Genomic DNA, 24,945 nt, shown 5'->3' with positions numbered 1-24,945 from the left:
AAAATTCTGTTGAACTTGTTTTTGGAAAGTTCTTTTCAAACCTGCAGTGACTTAGTTTTTCTTGTTGGTAGGAACAGTGGTGATAGTGAACATTGTAAGAGAAAAGGTGCCATGCTATGGTCTCATGCATATGCCTCGTTTACTCTGGGAAAGGTTTAGAGCCAGCAAACTTTCAAAAAGCTGTTCTCTGTAGTGTGTTGTGCCCAATATTACATTGCATTTGGCAGATGCTTTATAACCAAAGTGACTTATAGGCGAGTACATTTAGGGTTTAACCCCAAAAAAATTGATACAAAAGGTTTTTTTATGGATTCTATTACTATTGGACCTGCTAAATGACATACTAAAAATCTAGTAAAATCTGACTTTTGGAAATTAGTTTTTTCAACATAGCTGCCATAGGCTTATTATAAGGGTCAAGAGACACTCCAGGTGAATAGGCCAAAAAATTTAGCTTGCCGATATCACCATGAAACTTAATCCGGTGATTACTCACATATTTGTGAGAAAAAAATGTATTGCAAGTTTTCTGAAATGTTATGTTTTAATATGGTAATTTGACTATATCTAATTAAATATGCATTAAATTTCAAAATGCAAAAACTCAAAATCTGAAAAAGCCAAGCTCAAAATAACTCTTTTATTTTGTTTCTAGTAAGCCAGAAGATATCTTCAGAAGAGATTATGGACATCTCTTTTTGTTTTGTAGTAAATTTAAAAGTCTTTGTGCAGACTCACCAGCTAGCATTTTTTTTCAAAACATGATTATTTAACATCTCTCTTCGATAAACAATTGAGTTTTATGTTTCTCAAGTTCTTCCAGACATTATTTGAGTCTGGTGGTATCATTCTTAGCATGTATCAAGGGCAAGGTCAGCTGTCCTCAAATCATAGCCTCTCCACAGAGGTGTCCTAAGGGCTGGTGCTGGGACTCCCATTTGCCATGTACACCACATCACTGGGCCATGTTATCTGTTCTCACAGCTTCTCATACTACTGTTACACCGATGAAGCACAGTTACTTTGTGCCAGATGACTCCACGGTCACACACATTTCCGCTTGCCTCTCTGAACTATCCACAAGTATGAAGGAATGCAACCTTCAGTTGAGCCTCACCCAAATGCACTGCTGGTGATCCCAGCCAAAGATTTAGGTTGCCATGATATCGAACTCAATATGGATTCTGCTACTGTTGCCTCAAATAAGGCCACAAGAAATCTAAGTGTCATTGTTGATGACCATCTATCATTCTCTGACCACATAGCCTCAGTTTCCCAGCCATGTCCTCTTTTTCATGCTCTAATTGAATACAAGGCCCTGACCCTTGCCTATGAAGCTACAACAGGCCCGACTCTGGCTTACCCGAAAGCTATGCTAAAGCCCTATGTCCTTTCAGGACATTGTCTGTCTCCAGTACCAGCCGTTTCACCTTGCCCTCTACTTACACATGTAGTGGCTCCTGTCTATTCAGTTCAGCTGCTGAAAGACCCAAAATACCTAGTAACACCATGATTCATCACTGATGATGTGCCCTGACAAACAACACATGGATATTACCATAGCAGTAGTGTCTTTATCCACCCAAACAGCACTCAAAACAAACAGATCCTGAAAACATGTTAGTTCATGCCAATGTAAGTATCATGTAGTAACCTTTATTTTAAAAAACTTTGATCTTGAAAATGACACCTTTCCTGAAGTTAGATTTTCCTAGATTTTTAGTATGTTAGTAAGGACAGCTGGATGTGTTGAAATCAGTTGAAAAACCTTTTGTATCAATTTTTTGGGGGTTTGGTGCATTTTGGCCATAGATGTACTCGACTATTACAAATGAGGACATAATCATAGCCAACATCATTAGCAGATACAAAGTGCACAGGATATATACAGAACATCAATTTTTAATATAGTTTTTACATTTTTTTAATGTAGTTAATTAAAATAGAGTACACACACACATACACATCATGTCAAGAGTCTGGCCTGGGGCTAGGGCAACTCAAGCATTAGTGTAGTAGATAGTCACGAAAGTGGAGAGTCTTTACTTGCTTCTTGAAGGCTGCAAGACTTGGTCTTGCTGTCTCTGGGAGACCATTCCACCACTGGGGAACAACAACAGAGAACAGTCTTGACTGGGAGTACCAAGAGCGAGCAGGTGGCAGAGCCAGACGGCTTGTGCTGGAGGAGCACAGTTCTCTTCCAGCAACATATGGCTTTAGTAAGTCTTTCAGATAAATTGGGGCCGTTCCTGCGATGGTTTTTACAGTCCATGCCGAAAGCTTGGCGATGGACTATTGTTGAACAAGGTTCTCCTCTCTTTGTTGAACAGGAAGAGGAAACAGGAAGTTGAACTAGCTCCTCTCCTATCTTTTGTCCTACAGGAAGCTTGGCGATGGCCTGTTCCTGCAGTGTTGCAGGGAGGTGGCATCCGGGTATCCTGACATCGCCTTCGATGCCATGATCGTGGACAACACCACTATGCAGGTCAGTAGTGGCCTACCACCAAACTACTGGTATCGCTATCAGCCCAGATACTTGCTCATTATACTCGTAGTCGTACTCGTACCGATACCAGGCACCGATACTGTTAGTACATGAAACAATGCAACATCTCATCATGTTCCATTGAATTGAAAGCAACATGGGGGAGGAAAAAGTGCTGCCTCATACATGTACTCACTTCAGTTTAAATCTACAAGGAAATGGAAAGTAAAACCAATATCACAGGTGGGAAAAAAGGCTGTGCATTTTCATTATATGTTGTGGGTAAAAGTATCGGTATCGGTACTCTCAGTATCGGCAAGTACAGACATTAATGTACTCGTGGTCGTATCGGTTTTCAAAAGAAGTGGTATAACAAATGTCCCATTTTATCCAGTTGCTAACATTTGATCATGACATTGAAACACCATTAGTGGTGGGAGGGGTGAAATCTGTTGATGTTCGAAATGTGCGCTCCCCTCGCCCCGACCCTTTTTGCTTATTAACCACTTTTCTGGTTATAAGACCAAACCCCTCACAGAAATTCATTTGTATGAATGAAATAAGTATGAGGAGATGGTAAAACCAGGGCTTTCACTTTCGCTTTCGCTTCCACTGTAGACAGTCATGACATGAGGCAGTCATCAATCACAGCCACTCTCTCTGTTTACGGTTTTGCTGGTTGCGATTTCAGCTGTTAATCCGTTAAGACACTGCATTATTGCATTTTATGTGACCAGAATGGTAATGACCAAGTCGTAGTGCATTACTAAAGACCTTGTGTTGTGTCATAGTATTGTAGTACTGTGGTAGTTAACTTTTCAATGACTATTACAGCGTGTCACTGGAGGTACAGCGTGTATTAAGGGGCTACGGCTATTTCAAAGTATACCGAAACCAGAAGCTCTGTACAAATGAAATGAAGGTCGAGGGGCATGTGTTCACTTGATGTGTGAATGACGCAATGAAGTGTCATGGAGGCAGTGTTGTCTAAAAGTAGCACGTCAGCCGGTAAACAACTAGTAGATCAGCCAAGAACAACAGCAGCAGCAGCAGCAGCAGCATACCTGGCACAGCTCGAGAACGCTTTTTATTTAGAATTGTCCTGTCCGATGCGCTCAAGTAGTACACTGCCTGAACATGTAATATGTAGCAAGATATAAATGGATGTGCATCATTTGGTTGTCAACTGAGGTTGTGTAATAACTTTGTAGTAGTAGGCGCGCTGCAGTAATAATGAATATCAGCTGTAGCGTACTGATGTTTCTCTCCTGACCCCACTCATGATTTGCTTATTCTCTCAAGCATTTCACTTTCAAATGTGTTGATGGCAAAGTAGTATGTTTTCAATTTTGCATGATGTTTCTGATGGTGTAGCCTTGTGATGCACACTGTTCCCCCATTATAACACATACTTACTTAACATACTTGACTATTTGTTGAAACGTTGCTACCATAGTACTACTATGACATTACATGGTCTTTAGTTATACATTATGACTTTGTCATTGCCATTCTGTTAACAACCACGTGTCTCAACACATTTTGACTGCTTATTTTGACGTTTCCTCCTCTTCTCAGCTGGTGTCCAAGCCGGAGCAGTTTGATGTGATGGTGATGCCTAATCTCTATGGTAACGTGGTGAGCAATGTGTGTGCCGGCCTGGTGGGCGGACCCGGCCTGGTGCCCGGCGCCAACTATGGCCACAACTATGCCGTCTTTGAGCCGGTGAGTACATTACATTTCGCTTACATAACGCTTTTATGCAGAGTGACTTAGAGTTCATTTAGTAGTAGTTGTAGAAGTAGTAATGACAATCCCTGGAGTAATATGGGTTTTAGGTTTTAGCTTTGCTTAAGGGCACTTCAGCCATGAGAAGGCGTTGTGGTAATCCACCCATGTTCTTCTGACTGGTATGTGATTCAAACCTGTGAATTTTTTAATCTCTAGATCAGGGATGGCAAACATAAGGCCTGAGGCCAGCCAGATGGTTCAGTCCGGTTCCAGACTTGTAGAGAATAAAACAAATAAGAATTTCAAAAAGACAAAAGTCTCCTGCCCATTACAAAGTTGCTGCAGGTGTTCAATGCAGTACTTGATATGACCCGATGTCATCCACCTCGGGTCTTGAGATGATTGACTGCAATGCAAATCCGTTTTGAAGCAGGTTTTGTGATACTTTGCAATTTCGCTACTGTTCCGGCTCATGGAAGATCAAATTTGCTGTATCTGCACTTTGTAGGATTCATTGAAACCAACCACCCTCTGCCACCAGGTCATAATTGGCATGTACTTACCCGGTCTTTCAACAGGACGTGTTGATTCCTAGCAAATAAATTACCTCGCCAAAGACATATTGCCTCGGCCACATTTGCCAATATTTGTCAGCAGTGGCAAACCTCTGTCAACAACATTTGTTATTATAAGCCCGACTGCTAACCCCCCTCCCCCCTACACACACACACACACACACACACACCAACTCTCTCTCTCTCTCTCTCTCCCTCTCTTTCTCTCTGCCACCCCTTCTCCCTGTGGTTGTTTGTGTTCTCTTGGCTTTTTGGCGAGCTGGACCTCCAGTCTGATTGATGGCTGATGGGCTGTACACACACACACAGACACGCACAAACACACTCGCACATACTCACAGACACACCAATACCAAACCACACACACTGTCCCTTGCGGCGTGTGCTGATCTGCTCTGACGAGCTGTTTTTGACCTCAAGGCTACAAGGCACCGGTGGACTGGCCATAGGGCATACCGGGCAAATGCCCGGTGGCCTGACGAGTATTTATCATTTTTTTTATTCAGGCCAAGTCCGTTATTACGTAGCAGGCCACGTTACTTATTTTGCAGGCCACTTTCTGCAACATTTGCGGTCACTGAGGTGTAAAGAAGGAACAGCATTACACCAATACTATACAATTACACGGTGGATTCTCCCTATATATAGTCTCAACTAGAGACAGGCAGTTCTATTGTGGTGGGTATATGTATGTACATGTACTGTACTATGTCAAGTCATTTTTCAAAAATTAAAATTCCTACAACACAGTTAAAATATAGTACAGAAGTGCAATTAAAGTAAAAAACAAAATGATCTGGTTTCATTTGGTGTGTTTTATGAACGTGTTTAAGAAGAATTTGCGAACAGAAATGATGTGGTGCATGATGGTAAATATAAAGACGTGCCCCTTTTACTTCCTATTTTCTGCCGTTCAGTTCCACAGTGTGGAATGAATTAATGAGTTTGGGCATGCTGGCGAAATACATGGCAATCTACTGGCTATGTCTGTTAACAAAGTGGATTATTGGAAGATTGTTTGTGGTCAACTCAGCTTAAAGGTAAGACACTGATTTAAACTGATGGATGACGGAAATAAAGACAAAAGACAGAGGGGTGTCGCGCCAAAAACTCCAGTCCTTGTGGGTGCGTTGGTTCCAAAGCGATAATCCACAGAAGCAAAGAGTAGAACTCGCACACCAGCAGCCGATGCAATAATTGATTTATTGCTTTACATATGTACAAGTGATCAAGGTGCTACCCAAAAGTGCAAAACGTTTTCGGTCACCAGACCTTCCTCAAGCACTGAGGAAGGTCTGGTGACCGAAAACGTTTTGCACTTTTGGGTAGCACCTTGATCACTTGTACATATGTAAAGCAATAAATCAATTATTGCATCGGCTGCTGGTGTGCGAGTTCTACTCTTTGCTTCTGTGACGGAAATAACACTCATGTAATGGAGACTTGTTCTACTGTAGAATGAGAAGTGCTTAGGCTACTCTACTTCTACTTCATGTTGCGTTTAAACAGTAAATTGTGGCGATACAACATGCACACTACTGAACAGCTGAGAAGCAGACCTTACTAACGGTGCCAAATATGTCCTAGTACACAGATATAGAGCTCGAAAGTCCCGCCCCTTAGTTCCGCGTTTCACGGGACCTAAGCTGACCATCTAACAACGTGGTAGCGAGTAAATATCTTCTGATCTCAGTCATGATATGCGCTGGGCTACAAATATGCTGTTTAAGATGATAGATAAAGATTATTCATGCAGAAGTATCAATGTTTTGTTCCGAGACCGTCGGCATGAAAAATGTGAAGAAACACAGCTTTCTAAAAAATGTGGGAGTTCGTACGAAAAATTAAGCAAAAATATCAGAAACAACATATATGGAGCTCGTGGCACAACTCGAAGGGGATCGAAATGCCATTTTAATACCGCCATTGGATTACATGCTACGATTTTTGGCTAAAAACGCCGTTGAGGTCCCATGAAATCGGGGGAAGTGACGTCACTTTCGAGCTCTATAACAGGATAGAAAGTGTGCATGAAACAAAAACAGTGAAGTTGATATTTATTTATTTTTACCGCGTTTCAAACGTTAACTGCTTTGGGCGGAGACAATTTATTTGAAGCTACTTTGCATCTGGAGAGGTGTCTGGCCAGTGCGTAGGAACTGAGTTGGGAGAAGGATGTTTGATGGAAAGGGGGATGCAGGAAGAAGTTAGACAGCATTAGGCAGAAGTCTACATGTAATTCCACATAGATGCCTGTGATAATTTAAGAAGGCTAACATAGCAATATTAGTATTTGTAGCTATACCATATTATCTTATAGGCCCTTACTGTGAGGGCCTACTAGAGGGAAAAGAAATAGAAGAAAGTAGAATGTGTTATAATGAGAAGGTGACTATGACCAAAGGCTTAGCTTACTTGATAGCCCACTGTTCTAATTTGAGCAGGAAGCTGTTTCCAGAATTTAGCAACATAATGACTAATGCCATTTCACCCTGTCTGGATTTAACCCTTGACACAACCAGTAGAGGAGACTCTGAAGACCTGAGACATTTATTCAGATGATACTGCTCTACTGTAGCATAGGTCCTATCTACAATATATTTAGGGCCTAAGCCATAGTGACTTAGAGACATAGATATTACCTGAAGAGTTGTAAACTCATTCTAAATCTCACTGGTAGTGTATTGACCTAAGTGCTGGAGTGATGTGATCTATTTTCTTTGTTTTGATCAGAATTCTAGCTGGATTATTAATAACAACAACAATAATAACAACTTGGTTTTATATAGCGCCTTTCAATGAACCCAAGGTCGTTTTAGCTGCACCTGCCTGAGTACCTTTTTTGGGAAGACCTGTAAGTAGCCTAGATGGAACACATGGATTAATTTCTCATATGCTGTTTAGATACAGAATCTTTCATCTTAGCTACAGTATGTTCCTAAAATACCTAAGCTGATGTATGCTTTTCATGTGAGCATTGAAACTATGATTACTGATTACTGTCACTCCAAGGCTTTTGACACAAGACTTTTTAGTTTTAAGTGATTTGTATTATGTTCTATTCTAACTTGCTAGCCTGCTTAAAAGTTTATTTTCGAGAAAATAATTAATCTCCATCCTATGCTAATTTCATGATTCTTGTATTATGCAATATACTTTAATGTACACAGGGGTAGGCCTACTAAGTAGCTATTTGGTGTATGTAGGCCCCTAAGTAGGCCTACCTAATCAGGGAACTGGGAAGATGGCTGAAGTTATTGCACCAAAACGCAGCATGTAGGTATTATCATAAGCTTTATTGTTTTTTGCTTCATGGTGGCCTGGCCTGGCCTTGGAAAATGCCCGGCCTGAAAAAGTCTCCCAGTCCAGCCCTGCTACACGGAACATGGGCAAGAATATCGCTGACGGGAACATTGCCAACCCCACTGCACCACACACACACACACACACACACACACACACACACACACACACACACAGCCGCCATCACCACCACCACTGCCCCTGTCCCCTGTGTTGATGTGCTTGTTGTGGTGTCATCCTTCAGGCCACGAGGAACACGGGCAAGAGCATTGCTGGCAGAAACGTCGCCAACCCCACCGCCATGCTGCTGGCCAGCTGCCTCATGCTCGACCACCTCAAGTCAGTCTACTACGCACGCACACACACACACACACACACACACACCACTTCTCCAGCTGTCTCATGCTCGGCCACCTCAAATCAGTCTACTACGCACACGCGCACACACACACACACACACACACACACACACACACACACCTTCTCCAGCTGCCTCATGCTCGACCACCTCAAGTCAGTCTACAGTTTCACACACACACACACACACACACACACACACACACACACACACACACACACACACACACACACACACACACCTTCTCCAGCTGCCTCATGCTCGACCACCTCAAGTCAGTCTACAGTTTCACAAACACACACACACACACACACACACACACACACACACACACACACACACACACACACACACTCCCCATCACTTCTCCAGCTGCCTCATGCTCGACCACCTCAAGTCAGTCTACTACACCACACACGCACACACACACACACATCACACATTCACTGACCACTTAATTAGATGTCTTAATGCATTGAGTTACCACCACTACTCCATGCTTGTCCACCTCAAGTCAGGCACACTGTCTTCTTTTATCTCTCTCTCTCTCTCTCTCTCTCTCTCTCTCTATCTCTATCTCTATCTCTAGCATGAGGTTGGTTCATGAGCCTCTTGTCTGTTTGTCTGTCTTGAGCATGAGGTTGGGTTATGGCCCATGTGTGTGTGTGTGTGTGTGTCTGTCTGTCTGTGTGTCTGTCTGTCTGTCTGTCTGTCTGTCTGTCTGTCCTGAGCAGGATGTTGGTTCATACAGAATGTGCCTCCTCTATACACTCTTTCTCTATGTCTGTCTGTCTGTCTGTCTGTGTGTGTGTGTTTGTGTGTGTGTGTGTGTGTGTGTGTGTGTGTGTGTGTGTGTGTGTGTGTGTGTGTGTGTGTGTGTGTGTGTGTGTGTCTCTCTCTCACTCACTCACTCACTCACTCACTCACTCACTCACTCACTCACTCACTCACTCACTCACTCACTCACTCACTCACTCACTCACACACACACACACACACACACACACACACACACACACACACACACACACACACACACACACACACACACACACACACACACACACACACACACACACACCACTTCTCCAGCTGCCTCATGTTCGACCACTTCAAGTCAGTCTCCTACGGCTTCTTTTTTGTTGATTAGTTTTGTGTTTTTGTTTTGCTTGGTTTTTTTTATAATATTATTTAGCTGTGATGCATTGTCTCTTCCAGTTTATAAAATATCTTCTTTTCTGTCACTTAATTCATTTATTTTCCTTTGTTGTTACTGAAAAAAATCATTGGCAGATCAACAAATAAGCATGAAAACAATAACGATGTGATTTGAAAGTGAAAGCACTATCTCTAAAGTACATAAGTAGTAGATAGAAGTGATTCTCCTTCCTCACTACAATGCGTCCCTCTCCTCAAGCCACAGAGTGTTTTTGGCATATGTGTTTTGTTGTAGTGTTGTGCATCTGGACTTTGAAAACCATTGTTTATCCTGTTTTTTATTGTGCATTATTATAGCAGATGTGGAGTGGACAGTGGTGTGCTTTTATGTCCTTGAGCATGAGTTTGTTTGGAAAGTGAGGACTGAAACAAGTCATCTCTCTTGCTCCCCCAGGCTTCATGAGTATGCCAGCATGATCCGCGGGGCTGTGCTGCAGACCATGAACGAGACGCGGGTAAGGACCACACTTTAAATCAATATAGGCTACAGTCTGGCAGCTATAGCTCATGGTTACATATTTGAACACTTTCTTCAGTCAAATCTGTGATGGCCTGCACCCAGCCAAGTAGAGAGAGACAGAGAATCATTTTTGTCTGGGGATTGTGCAAGTGGATGGTCAAGTCATCTCGGTAATGCCACAGCCAGCCTCACATTTTTCACCCTCAGAATACAGAGTTGTGTGGCTTGCCATGGAAAGCTCCAGGGACTGTACTGTGTATGCTGTATGTTCTGTAGTAGTAAGGTCTGCCATTTAAATGTTTTCCTGAATCCGTAGAGTAGAGTGGAGTACAGTAGAGTTAATGTATTGATCCCCAGGAGGAAATGTAGTTGTTAAAGGATTTATCCGGAGTTGGAACAAGTTTGCCTGATTTTTGCATGTTTGGGATGAAATACAGTCACTCTAGAGCAAAATCAAGGCAAAAGGATGCGTTTTGAGAAAGTTTGATAATATCACGTTAGCCTCGTTAGCCATATCAGCTATGCAATATGAAAGATGCGGGCATCGTTTTTCGGCGGTTACACACATTTCAAAAACACAACATTTTAAAGTCTTGCACAGCTCAAAACAACGTCACACGTACCTCATAATATGTTGAGGGTATCCACACATAAACCGAAGTGTCCAAAGCCCTTCATGTATTCTTGAAAGGTCTGCAGAATGTGTTTTGTGAAGCTACTACCTTGAGAATATCTAAATTACGGTCAAGACAACTATTTGACACTAAAGTCCACCAAGTAGATTGCCGAGTGCGTCGCACCATCAGCTGTGGTTACTCGCTATGGAAATAATCATAGCTGATGATGCGACGCACTCGGCAATCTACTTGGTGGACTTTAGTGTCAAATAGTTGTCTTGGCCGTAATTAAGATATTCTCAAGGTAGTAGCTTTACAAAACACATTCTGCAGACCTTTCAAGAATACATGAAGGGCTTTGGACACTTCGGTTTATGTGTGGATACCCTCAACATATTATGAGGTACGTGTGACGTTGTTTTGAGCTGTGCAAGACTTTAAAATGTTGTGTTTTTGAAATGTGTGTAACCGCCGAAAAACGATGCCCGCATCTTTCATATTGCATAGCTGATATGGCTAACGAGGCTAACGTGATATTATCAAACTTTCTCAAAACGCATCCTTTTGCCTTGATTTTGCTCTAGAGTGACTGTATTTCATCCCAAACATGCAAAAATCAGGCAAACTTGTTCCAACTCCGGATAAATCCTTTAAGTAGCGTACACAAATAATCATAATGTCCACTTGTATATTTCAAGACAAGCATATACACAACAAGCATTAACACGGGTCAAAGGGGAGGAAAAGACAAAATATGCATATGTAAACTTTAGTCAACAGACTCAGAGTCCAAATTATCCCCACAAGATATACACTACATACATACATACATACATACGTACATACATACGTACAGTATATACACTGCTTATGTTGATTAGGCGAGGACTGTAGGCTTGTAAGTACAAAAACAAGGCAGGAATTAAATGTTTATTTTTTTTCCCGTTGCAGTTGCACACTGCAGACATCGGAGGGCAGGGTACCACCTCTGACGTGGTCCAGTCTATCATGAGGAACATCCAGAGCACTGGGCCCCTGACTGTTGAACGCATGTAATCTCTCTCCACTCCACCCCCACGCCCACTCCAGGAACACCACGCAGGTGGGTACACCCTCTGCTAGTGCCACACCAAATGATATTTTCCTTTCCAAGCAGCAATATTCACTTCCAGGCCTAAACATAGAGCCATAGTGAATGGTTTCCAGACTTAATACCTGACTCCCTGGACCGACCGACAAGCCAAATATGAAGGTTCTGTAGATATAATATTATATTATATAATATTATACTGTATTGTAATTATAGTATAGTATGGTAGTATAGTATATTATTAGACACATATGTCTACTAGGGGGCTTGCCTGCTGAAGTGACCATGTTGACCCTCACAAAAAAAAGCAGTTTGGCTTTCCAGGTTTCGTTAGATTGTCTAGCTTTTAACCTGCCTTTTCACAGTCCCTGGTTTGGTGTCCATGACAACTATGAGGCGTGGAGCGCCTTTTTCAGGAACCATTAGTTATCATTACAAATAATTCACAGTTAGAATTGATTGATATTGAATGGGAGGGGGGTACTTCCAACCTTTCGATTTTGCCTTCAACTGGTCTGTGATAATTTATCTGTGACGCGTCAGGCAGGGGGATTGTGCAGTTTTATTCACATAACTGGTTTGCTTTTTGAATGATTTGCCTGTGACCTTTAGACAGTGGATCTACACCCACTTCATAGACTTCATCTCATCTTTTTGGGCCGCACTGTCCTATTTTTCCAGCACATATGGTTCTGTGAACATCTGTAGTTTGCGTCCTATATAAATATTCTTACTTATAATAAACATGTCTGCTAAGACTAATGTGACGTTTGTCAGACCTGTAGAACATGTGTTCTACAGACGTGGAGTAGGGCTTTTCAATACAATCCTGCACACCGACGGATGTCTGCTGCCGATAAGGGGAGAGCTCTGTTTTTGTCGAAGCCGCCACTTGTTCATTCATGCCCTGCTGTGATGAAATTAACCGTTCATTGCTACCATGCATTGGTAACCGAAATTGCTGGAACTGATAGGGCGCCACAGTGCTGCCGGAACTGGTGTGCGGGGCCCCTAACAGGTCTCTGAAGGTGACATCTCTGGTCAACATTAACATGTAATCAGAATGTGTTCCGAGTGATGGGAGTAACTCGTACTGTGGAAATGGATGGCTTAAAAGTAATGTTTCGCAAGTTAGTATTTAGACTTTACCTTCCACACGTAATCAACAAACATTTGCAGAGGTTGAATGTCACTGTCAAAAGAGTACCCTATGTATGTGAAATTGTTACACATACACCCTAAAAGACCACTAAAACACCCTATTGTCTCCTCTCCTTTCTTTTTCTTCTAGATCCGCATATTTCAAGAACTCTTTGGTTTGAACTCAAGTGAATGTCTTTACCACATGACCACCGAGGTTATCAGGGTGTGCGTGAGAGAGAGAGATCTTGGGTGTTCTTCAATAACAGCATGCTTCATTATCAGTGCTCTCCTCCATTTTCTTTCTCAAAACACTTTGAAAGCTTTTGTTCTCTGTAGCCAACAATTCATCTTCCATAACAAAAAAAACTACCTTTCAGTTTTCATATCACATTCCAAGGTACACTTCTGTACTGGCCTTTCTCCATTTCTAGGCCAATTCCATGTGTTTCTTAAGTCCTCATTGGTGGTCCAATTGCGGTGAGGTTTTCATTGGCTAGCGGGGGTGACCTGGCAGGTGGGGAAACTCCGGTTCATCCATCTCTTCAGGACTCCTCCGCGCAGCTTGGCCTGACGTCTTAACCCTACCTCGCCTTGTACCGCTACTCTTTTCGCCTTCTTTCACCTCCCCAATCTCACCCCTTCTCACCTCTGCGGTGCTTCATCTCACCTCCTGTCTCCTTCCATCCTGTCTTCTTCTTTTTTTACTCCTTTTCTTCCCCTTATTTCCCCTCTCCTCCTCCTCTCTGCTCTCCTCACCTTGTTTCTTTACCTCCACCTCCTTATCCCCCTTCTCCTTGCTCTCTTCTCCTCTTGCCTGTTCACCTCGCCTCATCACCTCCCCTTTCTCCTCCCCATCTGCTCCTCCCTGCTCCCCTCTCCTCTCCTCTTCTCTTGCCTATTCACTTCATGTCTTCTTACTTTGCCATGAGGAGTCATGTTTTGAGAGCCATGTTTTGGAGCTGTCCACCACCTGTAGTTCCATCTGGCTGCTTCATAGAGTATAGATTATTTGCCCGAGCCCGAGCCCGAAGCGGCCCGACCCGACCCATGGGCCGGGTCGGTCCGGTATTTTCCATCACTATCCTCGGGTCGGATCGGACCGGGCCCCAGGAGTGATCAAGCTTCTTCTTCTTCTTTTTTTTTTAACTATTAGCTTAGGGCCTTAATGGCACGGACATTATGTTGGATAATGATTAGACGAAATATTCTTTGTGTCAACACTATTCTTTGTGTGAAGCCTACAAAGTTGCAGAAGTCAAACTACGAAATTGCAAAAGGCAGCATGCGCAGTTTTCTTCCACTGGCAAGCGTATACTGCTGTGCTGAACTGACTGGCGCGCGCGCGTGTGTGTATCAAGGCTTGCCGGGCGCCAGGGCGCCTATAAATCGACTTTGGTGAATGACAAACTGAATCTCATATGCATTTGGCCATGATTTTCAAAATAATTTAGTCGGAGATTTCGCTGTGGTCTTGAAAGCCTCCAGGCACTCGCGTGTCTCCCGTGTCAGAACTCTGTCGATGCTCCTCCTCCACTTGCGTCTGACTTAAAATAGGCTACCACTGACAATTGTCCGGTTCAAATAAGTTAACCATCAACTGACACGCGACGCAAAATCTATATTTTGCTATGCCTTTACAATCCAGTATAGTGGTCATCATCAAAATAACCCAGGACAGATGTATATGAGAAAAGTAGAAGTTTGAGATCAGTTTACAGCATGAAGACGACATTAAACTGACTAGTCAACATGTAGCCCAATGTCCCGCTTATTGTCGGCCTATTGCTTTGATGTAGGCCTACTTGGATGCTTTTAAACACGATTCTTTATGTGTAGGCTAGCCTATAACGTTGCACAAGTCAGACTACGAAATTGCAAACGGCAGCATATCATGCGCAGTTTTCTCTCAACTGCCAAGCAGGTAACAGGTAGACCAGTGCCGTTGTCCCCAATAACGTTATGCTTCCCAATCACTTGACTCACGCTGGCTGCTGCTGCTGCTGCTGTCGAACACTTCTGTTTATTGTTTTTTTTGTATTTTACTATATTAGTGAACACAACGAAGGGCATTGCATTTGCAAAACCGTTTCATGAATTGCTTAGTCAAGCCGTGTTTGGGACTCAATGCGATGGCATGCAGCATCGCAGCATCGAATCACTTTCACTTTTACCTCTGCTGAAAAATGGCAGTGGATCTCCACTGTAGACGGTCAAATTAAACATTTCAGCGGACGATATGCTCACGAGAAGTCCCAGTGACAGTGCATGCATGGCTTTGTAGCCTAACTTTTTTCATCACCGGCCAAAATGGCTGTGGCACTGACGGACGCCAGGGCGCCTAAAAAAATGTCTTTGGGGAGTAAAAACTGAGTCTCACTAGGCATCTGGACGGTAACTTATTGGGATATGATTTTTTTTTTAAAAAAAATAATTTAGTCGGAGATTTCTGTAGGCTAGAGATGCTCCGCCTCCCCATGCGTCTGACTGGCTATTGACAATTTGCGGTTTAATAAATTTGCCATCAGCTGACAAGGCGACGCAAAATCTATATTTTGCGATCTGCCTTTACAATCCAGAAGTGGTCATCATCAAAATGTTCAAGGCAAGAGTAGGCTATACGACATGACATGAGAAAAGTAGGCTAAACAAGTTAGTGATCAGTTGAAGCCTGAAGACGATACTCAACATTAGGCTAATGCTCCGCATATTGTCGGCCGTTTTTGATTCATTTGGATGCTTTTCAACACACATATGCAACACTTGTCGTCCTTATTACATTGTTTATCAAGATAAATGTTAACAAATCTGTTTGGTTCACTTCAAACAGCTTAAAACTAGTTGACACCGTCAGCTATAACGTCCACAATATTAAGTAATGGTCGGGCTTCAATCGGTCTCGGGCTCATAATTTACAGTTAATGTGATGGGCCGGTCCGGGCCGGGCTGGAATGAGCGCGGGCTCGGAAGGGTCGGGCTTCATTCTTTAGGCCCGATCTAAGCTCTGCTTCATGACCTCCTCCTACCACAGGGAACAACCGAGAGGGCCTTTCACACACTGTGTTAGGAAAGTCTTATGTTATGTTTGTATGAAGTGGCCTTCTCACCTGCCTGTCTTTTTGTTTACACGGTTTCAATGACGTTTACCTTGATACCTGCTGCATTTTGTTCAGAAATATTTGCTCAGTGTTCCTTTTTTTGTTTTGCTTTGTCATTTGTTTATTTCCTTTTCATTACTGTACAAGTGTCCTGACTCAAAGGACAGTGGTTAGCGGGAATCTGGAGGTTAAAGTATCATTAACTGCCGAAAAGTTCAGAGCTTATTTATTCTATCCTAATCTTATCGAAATTAAATATTTTAAAAATAACCAGAAAGATGTCTGTTATCTTGACCAATAAACAGAGCATTGTCTCTGTTTTTTACTCTACGCAAGGCTAGCTGACTACCAGAACACCAATGTGTGTAAAAGATGTTTGGGATTGAATATGAATGTTCTGTGAGGAATTCAAATAATAAACGGTCACCTGTCACGGTCACTTGTCTCTGTCTAGTTGTGAACTCATTAGTGGTTTTCTGCTCCTGTGAATTATTGCATCATTATATATTAATGTTATTAATTAGTGTCTGGTAAATGCCAACAGGGGGACAAAGGGGTAATTTGTCCTGAGCCCAGGTAGAGAGGGTGCCCAAAATGTGGTGCTCTTTACATTGTATGTATTGGGTGAGGGGCACTTTCAGATGACTTTTTCCAGGGCCCAACCAAAGCTGTCAGCGGCCCTGTGCGCCACAGTGGTATTTAGAGTTCCACTGACTGGTTGTCCCACTAATTACAGGTTGTTAACTCATGGCTGCTGCTCTTAATGGCGCTATTAATTGAGACTGAAACCCGAGCCTCTCCTCTCAGTGTTTGTCTCTCTTTCTCTCTCTCTCCACTGCTTTGCTTTGGCAACTGAGAGGCCCCAGACCCGGTAATCCCTCTGGCATCCTCGCCTTACTCCCAAAAAACAGCCGCTGAATCCACATTCACCCCAGAACACAGCCAAGTTTTACAGCACCGCTCCCAAGCAAGCCAGCAGGCTTTTAAGTGTAAAATGTGACCGATTTGCTGCAGCTGATCTATTCTGTCTGTAAAATCCAAGGCTGTGTTTTTCTTTGAAGAAAAAAAGGGGATAACAACAAGTACGTTTTACAGTATCTGTTGATCTGTTGTACTGTGCTGGTTGGCCACAAGGTGGTAGTATACCACAGTGTCATGCAGAGCCGTATATAGAGATACGGCTCTGGTGTCATGGGCAGGGTGAGCGGGAGCTGGGGAGAGTGCAGGGGGGCGAGTGCCACCATATGTGTCCCATTACGGGCCTGCACTGTGCTGTGTGACAGGGTAGAGCTAACGGCTCTAACATAATCACGGCAATTAACATGTACAGGACCGTGGTAGAGAGGTGGAACATTCCCACACAAACAGTTTGATTGTTCCAAACTTCACTGCATGGGACATGTTCACAGCAAAATGGGCGGAAAAAAAATCAACATTTAAAAAAAAAAAATGTTTGTCAAAAGAAATAGTTGTTCAGTTTTCTTGGTCCACGTTTTGCTACAGAAAATTACAGAAAAAGTCCTCTTTATGAATAATTCCAACCCTGTTACTCTCACTAGGATGTTTTAAATGGACCAAAGGGTTTCCAGCAGTCTTGCGTGTATGTGTGTGCTGAAATGGGTGTCAGTAAACAACCCTATTTAAATTCCCATTTTGGAGGAAGCCGTGGCGTTATGAGTCTTGTGATGATGAATAGTGTTGGGTTTTAGCGTTGGGAGTTTATTCATGAGTGTGATTTGGCCGTACACTTTGGCCCCGCCATCCCTCTACTCCCTCTGCCTGTCTGTGATCCAGTCTGTTGAGACCCGGAGTTGGCTCGCATCTATTGATCTATTGTGAGGGGTCAAGATGCTTCTCTGAGCTAAGGCCTACACACTGTGCACTTATTCACTCTGTGTGTGTCTGTGTCTGTGTCTGTGTCTGTGTTTATGTGTCTGTGTTTATGTGTCTCTGTCTCTGTCTCTGTCTCTGTCTCTCTCTCTCTCTCTCTCTCTCTCTCTCTCTCTCTCTCTCTCTCTCTCTCTCTCTCTCTCTCTCTCTCTCTCTCTCTCTCTCTCACTTCTATTTTCTGTGTCACTGCTGGGCTATCTTCCCAAGCATCCCTAGTAATTGCCTCCATCTCATCCTGGCATACTCTGCACTACCCAGAAGACCTGCACTATACTGACTGACCAATATGCGTCAACCAAGTCTGTGTGTTGGTGAGTGTGTTTATGGGGGAAGTGCCAAAAAAAACATGTCACTTTGAAAGAGACCAGATCTAGCGTTGGTCCCCATTCTTGGGCCATTTTTCACAGGTTTAGCCACAGGGTTAACTTGGCGTCCCTGACTGTGAAAATGGAATTACTTCCAGAGCCGTAGCTATGAAGTGAAGTGGTGTATTAATGTGGTGGTTGTAGTGTATGACTTGTTTTTCTGTTTTATGTGGGAATCGTACACTTTGTATGGAAAACATAGCAATAGCAATAGTATTTATATAGCACATTGTGATACTATTATATGATACTACTTTATATCTTCCATTCAACGTGCAAGAAAGAAGAGAGAAGGAAAAATATATTGTAGAAAGTATTATAGAGAGTAGATATCTATCCAGCGCCAAATGCAAAGGGAAATAAAGTTGTTTGGAATGTTTTTTTAAAACATGATACAATACATAGGTTTTTTTTTCATAAATATTGTGAGGTGAGGAGGGGCAAGATACTGGCAGTCAACCATGTGAGATTTGTGAATTTTTTTGACCAACAGCGGTTTCCAACAATCAGAGGTTGAACAGTGTGCAGCCATTGTCATGCAGCCAACGATTGTTTACAAACGGTGAGCCCATGTATTGGGGCAGTTCTAATTTGGACAAGAAGCTCGTTCCAGCATTTGGCATTTGAGAAAACATACTCTGCTGCATGTGGGGAAGCTCTACTCAGTTCATAGCTTCTTCATGCAGATGGGCCCATCGCCTGGCGGCCTATCCAACTGCTGAAAAAAGAGGCCGTGTGTGAAACTCAAACTACCTGGTAACTCAAATGAATAGAGGGAAAAAAATTAGGCCTTCAAAGAAAAGAACACGGTCCCTAAAGTCAAATATGGCAGAGTTTCCCTGATGTTTTGAGGTTGCTTTGCTGCCTCTGGCACTGGACTGCTTGACCGTGTGCATAGAATTATGAAGTCTGAAGACTATCAACAAATTTTGCAGCATAATGTAGGAGTCCAGCCCTGAATCCAATAGAAAACCTATGGAGAGATCTCAAAATGGCAGTGTGGAGAAAGCACCCTTCAAATCACCTCAAGGAGGGTCTACAATTCCAGCAGAGGGTTGTAGCAGGGTGTATGCAGGGTTTTAAAAAGTATTAAAAGGTGATAAATTAAAAAGCCAAAATTTAATGGCCTTAAAAGTTGTACATTTGCTCAAAAGGTATTATTTTATGAAAAAAATATGTATTATTTTTTGTTGTTGTACCATTTTGACAAAAAGATTGATTGATTCTATATCTGAGGGCAGTATGAGGACAGTCATGGGTACGCGGTTAGGGCGTCAGATTGCCAACCTGCCAGGTTGATGAGGGTAGTAATTAACCAGTGCTCTCCCCCACCCTCCTCCATGACTAAGGTACCCTGAGCATGGTACCGTCCCACCGCACTGCTCTCTTTTGGGCGTCTTCTTGAAGAAAAAAAAAAGTGTAATGTCATGTTAAGGAGGTAGAAATTACAAAAGATGTCTTGTTAAGCTCGCATCGGAGTGTCATGATGGTTGTAAAAAAAAATCTAAAGGTAGTGAAAAAGGGTATTAAATGGTAGTAAATTTGACTTCAAGATTGATGTATATACCCTGTGTAGGAAACTCATTGATGGTTATCAGAAGTCATTGTTTGCGGTTATTTTGTCTAAAGGTTGTGCTACCTAGTATTAGGCTGGGGGTGTCAATACTTCTGTCCAGCCCATTTTTGGAGTTTTGTGTAAAATGATCATTCATTCGACTTTTTTTTCATTCTCTTTTGTGTTTTTTCATTGCAAGACAAACAAATGAAGATATTAATGACAAAGCATTTGTGATGGCAATCATTTTCTGGAAGAAATTGGGTATTATCTGACAGAATTGAAGGGGTGCCAATACTTTTGGCCAGCACTGTATGTGTCTCCAGGCACCAATGGTCAAACAACATATACGAGTCATCAGGCTAAAATGGGTTAAGTCTAAAACGAAATTGATCGCCTGCCTTCTTGGGACATTCTTGTGTGTCCAGGTGTCTCCTGCTGAATGCAGTTTTTCCAGCGTGTCTACTTTGTCCACTTGGTCATGGCTTGTGTGTCTTGAGTTGACTCTCAGATGCGTAGATAAGGCATTGGCATTGACACTATTCCAGTTTGTTTCCTGGTTGACAGATGAGGTCCGTCCTATTCGTGGCCTGTTGTTAGAACACACACAGCCGGACAAACTGGATTGAGAAAGCAAAAGTCCTCCTCTCGTGAGGGTATTTCGGTCACTAGGTCACGTCTTCACTATCTCTCGTGAGTGTGTTGTCTCTAGTATCTAGGTATATAGGTATATCTACTAGTATCTTGTAGATAGGGCACACACACACAGAAAGATGTGTCCGCCGCCTTCACATGCAATGTGCTTCCTTCTGTGACTTGATGTGAAATGCACAAAATGGTAACAATACATTCAGTAGATACAGTAAAAATATATGTTCTGCCTCAGTTCAAAGTTCCCATGTCTCCCCATAGCTTCCACAGCACATGTTAAATGCTCAAAATGACGACTATGCATAGTGTACACATGGAAGATGATGGCCAGGGCTGAACCGGTAATCTGGCAAACATGGCATATACTGTATATATGTTTTTTAGGGCTTTATTTTGCCTTTATTTTTGACAGGGCAATGAGGAGAGACAGGAAATGAGTGGGGAGAGAGAGAGACGGGGAAGGATCGACAAATGACTAGGGCCGGAATCGAACCTGGATTGCCTTTGAAGTAAACCAGTGCCCTACTGTTTGGCCACGGCAGGGCCACAAACGATGCATTTTATCTGTTTTTGTGGACCAATGTTCCTGTGGATGCACTAAACAATACATACATAGAGCATATAATTAATATTACCTGTCTCAGCCCAAAGTGTCTCCATTGTGGCTACCCTTAGCGCTCACAGACACCTGCCCCCCCCAAGCCCTTAGACACTATCACTCTCCCAGTGTGTCTTGTTGAGAGGCAGACCCGCAAGACCAGTTATCTTCAGTTTTCTGTTAAATGCACAAAATGGCGTCGGTGCATACATAGCTATTTTATCTGCATCATCCCAAAGTGCTTTGTAGTGTACTCTCTCAGCCCAACTCACGTCCCTATGCCCCAACACACACACACACACACACACACACACACACACACACACACACACACACACACACACACACACACACATACACACACACACAGACTCACACAACCAAAGTCTTGGCCTGTACCCTCAGTGTTTATGTGCAGAGTTCCCACTTCGCTAAAGGTCACTTCTCTCTTCCTGTCGCTTCACCGTCATTTTTACAAGTCTGTTCTCACTATGCAAGTCATCCCCTCTCCTTTCTCTCCCTCTCTCTCTCTCTCTCTCTCTCTCTCTCTCTCTCTCTCTCTCTCTCTCTCTCTCTCTCTCTCTCTCTCTCTCTCTCTCTCTCTCTCCCTCTCTCTCCCCCTCTCTCTCTATCTCTCGCTCTGCTTTTTTTGTTATTTTATTTATGTTTTGTCTCTGCCATCTCCTAAGCAGTTCTGGCCTCTCCCCTCCTGCCTCTCTCTTCCCCGGGGCTGGTAATTAATCAGCGGTGTCTCCATTAGGCCTGCCTGCCTGCTTGCCTGCCTGCCTGCCTGCCCGCTGACTCGTTCGTCCGCATGTCCATTTGCTCGTCCGCCCTTCGTTTCGTTTCGCTTTGCTCTGCTTCACTACGTCATAGCTGGCCTAAGTGAGCGTGGCTTGCCTTACCCGACAAGAGGGAGCCAGTGTTAACACACACACATACACACACACACACACACACACACACACACACACACACACACACACACACACACACACACACACACACACACACACACACACACACACACACACACACACACACTCCACATTGCATTACATTACATTGCATTTTGCAGACTTACAAAACAACAACACACACACACACACACACACACACACACACACACACACACACACACACACACACACACACACACACACACACACACACACACACACACACACACACACACACACTCCACATTACATTACATTACATTGCATTTTGCAGACTTGCAAAACAACACACACACACACACACACACACACACACACACACACACACACACACACACACACACACACACACACACACACACACACACACACACAGGGTATACTGTTTGTTGATGGGGAGTTGCGGTCACTCGCTCAGTCATGCAGTTTCCTCATCCGTTTTCCAGGCCCCTAATAGACTTCTTCTCATACCCAGGCCAGTGACATACAGTAACCCCCCCTACGCGCACACACACACACACACACTCACACACACACACACACACACACACACACACACACACACACACACACACACACACACACACACACACACACACACACACACACACACACACACACACACACACACACACACACACACACACACCAAGTGACCGGGCCCTGAGAAGCCTCCCACAGAGGTCCTGGGGGTGCACTGTACGGGTCTCCTAAAGGCCTGGTCACTCTCGAGTCACTGTGATGTGTGTGCGTGTGTGTGTGTGTGTGTGTGTGTGTGTGTGTGTGTGTGTGTGTGTGTGTGTGTGTGTGTGTGTTGTGAGTGTGTACATGTATGTGTTTATGTGTGTGTGTGCGTGTGTGTGTGTGTATGTTTGTGTGTGTGGGTCATGGTGTGGTGATATACAATGTTGTGATGAAGTGCTATATGTCCTCATGCAGTGTAGTGGGACGTGGCCCTGGGTGCTATACTGCATTTCCCCATGTAGTGTAGTGGGACGTGCCCTGTGCCTTGGTGCTTGCTTGCCTTATAAGAACATATTGTGCTCACAGCATCCATACGGTACAGAGTAAACCCCCAGAGAAAGAGTAGTGGGTGACGCCGCGGCTAATGGCAGAGGCGTGCGGTGATGGGCTTTAAGCACTGTAGGGGCCGATTCGCAGCTCTTAGGGTAATGAATATGTGTGTGTGTGTGTGTTTGTGGTGTACTTATGGTAAGGCACATAGAGGACACAAAAGTAACTGGACTTTAATCCCAGAATCACATGTTTCTCAGAGTGAAGCTGAGAAGCTGTGATATTCTTTTTTTGTTGAATATGTAAGTTCAGGTCTCAAAGAAGCTATTCAGTGCTTCAGACAATGGTATTAGTATCACTAAAACTTCATGTCTTTTCCATGGGCAATAGAATATTTTGCTGCTTTCAAAGTTTTCTACTTTAAGAAGTGGACACATTCAAAGGGCCACAGATTCTTCATGTACCGTATTGACAAAAAACAACAAAGGTCGTCTTCTGCGCCTACACTATAGACCCGTGTATTGCTTGGTGCGTCCTCTCCCAAAACTAATAATGACTTGAGATAATGAAAAAGGGAGGCGCACACAAGGCTTGTGTGAAAAATGTATATTGTAGCTGGAAATTTACTACTGGAGACATTGAGAATGGACTAGGTCCGAAACGTCTGATGCTCCAGTTAACCTCTGACTTCTGTAGTAAATTTCCGGCTACAATATACATTTTTCACACAAGCCATGTGTGTGCCCCCTTTTTCATTATCTCATGTACCGTATTGCCAGATTCCCATCAGTAAGGGATCGTTGTAAAGCTTAGAATTGGCACTCTCAGAATCTGTGATGACCATATGCTGCTTTTGGAGAACAGAACATAGGCCTAGTGTGACCCCAAGCAACTCGCAGCCCTAGTGTCAGGTAGGTGTGTGTGTGTGTGTGTGTGTGTGTGTGTGTGTGTGTGTGTGTGTGTGTGTGTGTGTGTGTGTGTGTGTGTGTGTGTGTGTGTGTGTGTGTGTGTGTGTGTGTGTGTGTGTGTGTGTGTGTGTGTGTGTGTGTGTGGATGTGTGTGGATGTATGGGGTGTTGCGTGCATAAGTGTGTGTGTGTGTGTTAGGGAATTGATCCCACCTGGGTGTGAGTGAAGCATGGTTGGTCTTTGATTGCCTTTGTTGGCCCCCACTATCTTCTGCTGCCAGTGTGTGCGTGTGTGTGTGTGTGTGCGTGTGTGTGTGTGTGTGTGTGTGTGTGTGTGCGTGCGTAAGCATTGACTTTGGTGTGTGTGTGTGTGTGTGTGTGTGTGTGTGTGTGTGTGTGTGTGTGTGTGTGTGTGTGTGTGTGTGTGTGTGTGTGTGTGTGTGTGTGTGTGTGTGTGTGTGTGTGTGTGTGTGTGTGTGTGTGTGTGTGTGTGTGTGTGTGTGTGTGTGAATTGCTTGACTTGGTAGGCCCCCACTATCTGCTGCTGTCAAAGGGTGAGAGTGATAATCTGAAGTGGGGGCCTCGGATCAGAGAGTGTCTGTGTGAGTGAATGAATGATTTGCGAGACAGAGAGAGGGGGAGAGAGTACATTCATGAGTGAGTGTGAGGGTATGTATCTAACTAATGGGTTTAGCTTCAGAGTGCAAGACACTGTGTGTGTGCGTGGGGTTGGGGGGTACTATTGGGTGTGTAAGGAGGTGCCTAGAACATGATTCTGAGGAGAGGAGTCCCAAGTGTTACCCCCCGCCCCCCTATTTATTTCATCACATATGGGCCAGAGGTCTGCTGGGTGCGTGACTGCGTCTCTTTCCCTTCAAGACACTGTCTTCTCATTCACTGCCATTCATTTGAGGCTGCCTGTTTTCCCCTT

At 43.6% G+C, this 24,945-nt stretch overlaps 1 protein-coding gene across 4 annotated transcripts in view; it reads left to right on the top strand.

The window, feature by feature from the left end:
• Window positions 1-24,945, top strand: part of idh3g (isocitrate dehydrogenase (NAD(+)) 3 non-catalytic subunit gamma) — a 68,355-nt gene that overhangs the window by 7,305 nt on the left and 36,105 nt on the right. For 2 of the 4 annotated variants that reach the window (XM_063208311.1, XM_063208308.1), the window contains 6 exons: window positions 2,383-2,485; window positions 4,064-4,210; window positions 8,339-8,433; window positions 10,065-10,125; window positions 11,699-11,849; window positions 13,129-13,969. In XM_063208311.1, the coding sequence (XP_063064381.1) occupies window positions 2,383-2,485; window positions 4,064-4,210; window positions 8,339-8,433; window positions 10,065-10,125; window positions 11,699-11,803 (511 nt within the window). In that variant the 3' untranslated portion in view covers window positions 11,804-11,849; window positions 13,129-13,969. Of the gene's footprint in view, window positions 1-2,382; window positions 2,486-4,063; window positions 4,211-8,338; window positions 8,434-10,064; window positions 10,126-11,698; window positions 11,850-13,128; window positions 13,970-20,948; window positions 21,149-24,945 lie in introns of those variants that run through there. The other 2 variants (XM_063208310.1, XM_063208309.1) reach the window with 2 other exon arrangements.

Source organism: Engraulis encrasicolus, chromosome 10 (genome assembly GCF_034702125.1).
Source record: "Engraulis encrasicolus isolate BLACKSEA-1 chromosome 10, IST_EnEncr_1.0, whole genome shotgun sequence".
In the NCBI taxonomy this organism is placed as follows: domain Eukaryota; kingdom Metazoa; phylum Chordata; class Actinopteri; order Clupeiformes; family Engraulidae; genus Engraulis; species Engraulis encrasicolus.
This window is presented reverse-complemented; position numbering and strand designations above follow the sequence as displayed.